At 54.0% G+C, this 6,453-nt stretch overlaps 1 protein-coding gene across 4 annotated transcripts in view; it reads left to right on the top strand.

Moving 5' to 3' along the window:
• SLC39A14 (solute carrier family 39 member 14) overlaps window positions 1–5,060 on the top strand; it is an 11,238-nt gene extending 6,178 nt beyond the window's left edge. For all 4 annotated transcript variants that reach the window (XM_027703474.1, XM_027703472.1, XM_027703473.1 and 1 more), the window contains exons 6-10: window positions 391–513; window positions 599–784; window positions 1,009–1,216; window positions 1,912–2,096; window positions 2,346–5,060. In XM_027703474.1, coding sequence (XP_027559275.1) covers window positions 391–513; window positions 599–784; window positions 1,009–1,216; window positions 1,912–2,096; window positions 2,346–2,492 — 849 coding nt within the window. In that variant the 3' untranslated portion in view covers window positions 2,493–5,060. The remainder of the gene's footprint in view (window positions 1–390; window positions 514–598; window positions 785–1,008; window positions 1,217–1,911; window positions 2,097–2,345) is intronic.
• Window positions 5,061–6,453: the final 1,393 nt, after the last annotated feature.

A 6,453-nucleotide genomic window follows, 5' to 3' on the forward strand; every position in this document is an offset into this window, starting at 1 on the left:
GCCCCTCGGAGCTGGAGTTTGGAAGGGAATCGCTCCAGGCAGAGCCCCAGTCTGCTTCAAGCAGAGAATCACTGTTTTATGGCCTTTTCTGGCCCTGAAGGCAGGTCCTCTCTGAACGTGGAGCCTTGTTTTTGGCATCCCTGCCCCAGGGCAGGTGCTGGATCTGATGCCTTGGGGCACAGCCAGCTCGATGCCTTGGGGCACAGCCAGCTCGGAGGAGGGAATGAGGGAGATTAAAGGTGCACAAAGGCATTTTCTGAGCTTGTCCCCAAAGCAGCTGCTTCTTAAGAGAGGTCAGAAAGCTGTGCCCCCCCTCTGGGGCCTAAGGTAGATGAAGGACCCTGCCAGGGACTGTTCCTCATCCTCTCCCATGGCCCCTCCTGCCTGCAGGCGTTTGGATTCAACCCTCAGGAAGATTATTATGTTTCCAAATCCGCGGTGGTGTTCGGGGGCTTCTACCTCTTCTTCTTCACGGAGAAGGTCCTGAAGATGCTCCTGAAGCAGAAGGACCAGGTGAGGCTGAGCAGGGGCTGGTGGGTGGTGGGGAACAGCGGGAATGTCGGGGTGTCTGACACCCCCGAATCCCCTGATCCCGCAGCACCACCACGGGCACAGCCACTACGGCCCCGAGGCTCTGCCCTCCAAGAAGGACCAGGAGGAGGGGGTCACGGAGAAGCTGCAGAACGGGGACCTGGACCACATGATCCCGCACATCACCAGCGAGCTGGAGCGCAAGCCCCCCTCCGGGGATGAGAAGGCTGTGGTGGGCTCCCTCTCTGTCCAGGTGAGCGCCTTATCCCACAGGATGGGAACATGGGAAAAGCCCGCCTGTCAACGGAAAGGGAGTCTCGGACCCCAAACCCTCTGCGGGGGGTGGGAAGCAGAGGGCTCTGCTCATTAAACGTGGATTTAATGAGCATGGGGGTGGTTTTCCCGGCTGGAGGAGGGATCAGCGACCCCCCTGGAGCATTGGGGTGCTGAGCCCTCCGCGTTGGGGTGCCGTGGCAGGACCTGCAGGCCTCCCAGAGCGCGTGCTACTGGCTGAAGGAGGTGCGGTATTCCGACATCGGGACGCTGGCCTGGATGATCACCCTCAGCGACGGCCTCCACAACTTCATCGACGGGCTGGCCATCGGCGCCTCCTTCACCGTCTCCGTCTTCCAAGGGATCAGCACCTCCGTGGCCATCCTCTGCGAGGAGTTCCCGCATGAGCTGGGTGTGTGAGTCCCTCGGATCTGCCCCCCTCCGCTGCTCTCCCAGTCCCGCTCTCCCTGGGGTCGGTCCTTTTCCCCCGAGAGAGAGGCGGATTTTGGGGTGGGATAAACGGCGTGGGGAAGGCGAGGCTGGAAACGGCACTGAGTAATCGCCGCTCTAAAAATAACGAGGTAATATGATGTCTGAGATTTAAATTTAGATGGAGACATCTGAAGGCAAAAAAAAAAAAGCAACAAAAACCCAAAACCCTCGACACCTTGTTTGGGAGGGGGCGAGGCAGGTTTGGGTGGGAAGGTCCAAATTTAGGGGCAGTGGTGTGGTCAGTGCAGGAGGGAGGTGGGTTTGGGTGTGAATATCTGAATTTAGGGGCAGTGGTGTGCTGTTAGTGGAGGGAGGAGGCAGGTTTGGGTGTGAATATCTGAATTTAGGGGCAGTGGTGTGGTCAGTGCAGGGGGTAGGTGGGTTGGGGTGTGAAGGGCTTAATTTAAGGGCAGTGGAGAAGGAGCTGGCACAGGATGTGATTTTTGGGGCTGTCCTGTGCGGGGGGAGGAGTTGGACTCCATGATCCTTTGTGTGTCCCTGCCAGCTGAGGACACTCCACAATTTATGACCCGAAGTTCAAGGCGGCCCCTCGGTGCTGTCCTGATGCTGCCAACAGCCCTTCCCTCCTCATCCTCCCGTCCTTTTCTCCCGCAGGGGACTTTGTCATCCTGCTGAACGCCGGGATGACCATCCGCCAGGCTCTTTTCTTCAACTTCATCTCCGCCTGCTGCTGCTACGTGGGCCTGGCCTTCGGCATCGTGGCCGGCAGCCACTTCTCTGCCAACTGGATCTTTGCTCTGGCTGGAGGGATGTTCCTGTACATAGCTCTGGCTGACATGGTAAATCCTGAGCCTGGGTGCACGGCTGGGATCTTCCCAGGGCTTTTATCCTAGGAAAAACTCAGCCTGGAGGGTGGTGGGGGAGTGGGTTTGCTCCGTCCCCTTGGCACACGCTTTGCTGTCTCCGCTTTGCTTTGCCTGGCTGAGCAAAATCCACGGGCTGGGGCGGGCGGTGGGTGTTTTTTTCCTGGGAAGAACAGAGCCTTTCCTGTTGCTGAGCCTTTGCCGTGCCTGTTTTTTCCCTCCCAGTTCCCCGAGATGAACGAGGTGAGCCGGGAGGACGAGCAGAACGGCAGCGCCCTGATCACCTTCGCCATCCAGAACGCGGGGCTGCTCACGGGCTTCACCATCATGGTGCTGCTCACCATGTACTCTGGCCAGATCCAGATTGGGTAGGACCAGCCCGAGCCGCAGCCCTGATCCACTTTTTTCCATTTTTTTTTTTTTTGGGGGGTGGGGAGAAGGGGTTTCCTTGGGTTTTTTTTTTTTCTTTCCTTTTCCTGCTGCAAGCAAACGACGGTACCTGTGCGGGCACTGACGTCACACTACAGAGGAGACATCGCTTTGAAAGCTGTTCCACAGACTTTCTTTGGGTTTAAGACTGAGGGGAGGCTGAATCCCCCTTTCCCATAGGACTGACCTGACCGGAGGATCACTTTTCCCATGTCATATCCCTGGTCTCCTCGCCTCTCCCGGGAAGGACGGAGTGGAGAGGCAGGAGCTGCTTCAGCCGTGCTCAGAGCATTCCCATGGGATGTGACGCAGTCCTGACCCCTTTGGGGTGGGGACGGATGGGGACAGACCCTTCTTGGAGCGTTCCCATGGGATGTGACGCTGTCCTGACCCCTTTGGGGGGGTGTATGATGGGGATAGACCCTTCTCCAGCCACCCCTCGGAGCTGTGCTCTCCAGGCACTGCTGAGGATGAGGAGGCTCATGATGTCACCACCATCCGACTGGATTTGCTCCATTCCAGCCCAGGGTGAAGAGGGTTGGGATTTTAAAGCACACTTTGGGTGTCCACGCTTGGAGGACACCAGGCCGGGTCGGAGTGACACGTGGGTTGCCGGGAGAAGCCTGGCTGGGATATCCTGACCCTCCCTGTGCTGCTGGAAAGAGAGGGGCAAATCCCAACTCCTCCTGGTGGGAAGGGGATGAGAGCAGAGCCCTGCCTGGCCGTGGGCTCCCAGCCCAGGGGTCTCTCCTCAGGCTGTGTCCAAGCTCACGGTGACACCTGGGAACAGCCACCGGCTTTTAAACACTGCTGAGGTTCAGGGTGGGGCGGGGGGTGTTTTTAAAAACAAAATGCCAGACTGTGAACCTCTTTAGGTTGCGTTTTTCCAGCCTTAGGGAGTAGCCAGAGAAGGGTGTTCCAGGCACTTCCCAGCTCTGCCCCCGGGGCTGGCTTTCCCCAGATTCACTACGTGAATTAATAGTTATCATATTGATAATCTTGCCCACCCCACCCCTGCTGCTTGAGGTCCCCTCACACCCCCTTTTCCCCCCCTAAAACCTTGTCCTGTACCTGGTGTGAGCTCGTGGCTGTGTGGATAAGCAGGAGTGGATTCAGGGAGCTTCCCTTGGATTGGGATGGAGGTGCTTTGGGAAGTGTTTGTGCTTGTCAGGGAGTGTCTCCCCTCCCTCCCTGCCTGTGCAGGGAGTGTATGTGACAATCCTGCCACCTCGGTGTGGTCCTGGAGCCGAGGATCCCACACCTTCCCTCCCCACCCTGCGGAAAGCAAAGCCAAGGGTGTGCCAGGGATTTTTCCTCAGCCCCTGGCACAGGCTCAGCACCTCCAGCAGCGTTGTACCCTGGTTGGATCGCTGTAGTCCCTGAATTCCCTTAGTTCCCAGCTGGGTGCTGTTCTTCCTAAGCTCCTAACCGTTGTCACCGAGTCCCTGGACTCTGGCATTTCCAGTATCCTTATGGATCGTCACCTCTGCTCTCAGTGGCTTTCCTAGGCTGGGCTGAGTCCCCTCAGCACCACAAGGCTGTTGGCTTTGTCCTGCACCCCAAAACCTAAAAATGAACTTGTCAAGGAGCGGGGAGCCTTTTTGGGAGCACCCTCCACCCAGAGGTGCCACATGGTCCTCGGGTGATTCCTTCAAGGAGAGATTCCTTCCTTTATCTCGTGTGGTGTCTTGTTTTGTGGATTGTCACCTTAAGTCACTTCTCCCTGTGGGACAGAGCAGCCCAGCCTGCCCTGGCTCGGTCACCCGTGCAGCACCTCACACTCATTCCCTGTGCTGCTAATCCAGGAGGAAAAGTGCCATTGGAAACTCCTTTTCCCTGCTTGAGAGAGCTGCAGGCCCGGCCGAGCGGCTCGATGTGGAAAATCTGAGTCCTTGGACGGGCACACGTGCCCTCTCCTCTCTCCCAAGGGAGCGTTTGGAAAAACACCAGGTGGCTGGAGGGTTTCCCGTGGGGCACCGATGGAAAAGTGGTGGAGGAAAGGGGGGAATCGGGGTGTTTGTCCCCTAGAGCTGGGAAGTGGCAGGAGCGATGCTGGGATTCCTGGGAGCTGGTGCAGCCCCTCTCGGCACAAGGTGGGAATCGTGAATCCGTCGTCTTCTCGTTTCCAGTTTTACCCTGTTGTTTTTGTTTTGAGAAATCTGCAACCCAAAAATTTGGGGTGTGGGAGTGAACTCCCATCCCCCCCCTCAGAGAAACAAGGCTCCCCCTCCATTCCCATTCCCAGCTGGACAGGCTGGAACCTGCCAGCAGGGAAGGGATGGGGCAGGCAGGAGGATGAGGAGGGAAAAAAACCCACCCAAATCGAGCTCATTATGGATTTTCATCCGTGTTTCCCTTCCCGTGTCCAGTTGGAAGCTCCAGTTCCATCTCAGTATTTCAATAACTCAGGTGTCGTAGGAGAGAATGCGTTGAAACAAAGAGCGTAACTTATGTCACGTGAACTGTACAGATATTTGTAAAATTCCATAAATAAAATATATTCTGTAATGACGGAGGGTCCCAAGCAGCAAAACCTCCCTGTGGGCAGAGCTGGAGGGGGGGGTGAAGGGGTGGGAGCGCTGCTGGCTCAGGATTTTTCCAAGGGGAAGGGTTTGAGCCAGGGCTGGGTGATGCAATCCTGGTTTTCCAGATGGATTTCCACGGCTTGTGCAGTGCAGTGCAGCTGACAGAAGATGGCACTGACAACCCCCGGCCTGGCCGCGTGGCACGGCCTTTAGGACTCCAAAATCCCCTTTTTTAATTATATATATATTTTTTTTTTAATTTATTTTAAGCGATTTCCAAGCAGTGGTTTGGCTGGGAGGAGGAGGAGGTATGGGATGCTGGATCCTCTCCAGCTCACACGAGGGAGACAGATTCCAAGCAGCGTTCGTGTCCTTGCTTCACCACCCTCCATTAGGGGGAAAAAAAAATAAAAAAAATAAAAAGCAGCAAACTTTGCTTTTCCCCTTCCCTTTTTTCGCCTTTTTATACACAGTTCCCCCCGAGCTGCCAGCTCCAAGCAGTGAACGCAATTTTTAGGAGCCCCGTTGCAGCTAAAGAAAATAAATCTAGAAATTCTGGGGTGCTTTATAAAAAAAATAATGTTATACTAAGGAAGGGAGGGCTCGGTCTGCATCTGACCTGCTCCCGCTCCCCCTCAGTGGGATCATCAGGGAGTGTGGGGTGCTTTGAATGGGCTCTTTTTTTGCTGTAAAATCCTCATGTTTTGGTGAACGCCTGAAACTTCAGCTGCCTCAGCAGGGCCTGCTGGCTGGGATAATGGAATCCTGGGAAGGTTTGGGTCGGAAGGGATCAGAAAGATCATCCAGTGCCACCCCCTGCCACGGGCAGGGACACTTTCCACTAGCCCAGGTTGCTCCAAGCCTCTTCCAGCCTGACCTAGGACATTCCCAGGGATGGGGCATCCTCTAGGAAATCCATTCCAGGGCCTCACCACCCTCCCAGGGAAGAATTCCTTCCATATATCCCATCTAACCCTGCCCTCCTTCAGCCCACAGAGGGCTTGGTTGGTGACTGGAGCCCAAGCGCCGCTGCCATTGGAAGGGCACTAGATAATTTTACAGATAATTTTACTAGATAATTTATTTTTTTTTAAATTTACTAGATAATTCTTTTAAATTTTTTTTACTAGATAATTTGACAGGTAATTTTACTAGATTTTTTTTTTAATTTACTAGATGATTTTTTTAAAAAAAATTTTTACTAGACAGTTTTACAGATAATTTTACTATATACTTTTTTTTCCAATTTACTAGATAATTTTTTCAAATTTTTTTACCAGATAATTTTACTAGATAATTTTTTAAAAAATTTACTAAATAATTCTTTTTATTTTTTTTTACCAGATAATTTTACAGGTAATTTTACTACATAATTTATT

Source organism: Neopelma chrysocephalum, unplaced genomic scaffold (genome assembly GCF_003984885.1).
Source record: "Neopelma chrysocephalum unplaced genomic scaffold, ASM398488v2 Primary Assembly neopelma1_232, whole genome shotgun sequence".
In the NCBI taxonomy this organism is placed as follows: Eukaryota; Metazoa; Chordata; class Aves; order Passeriformes; family Pipridae; genus Neopelma; species Neopelma chrysocephalum.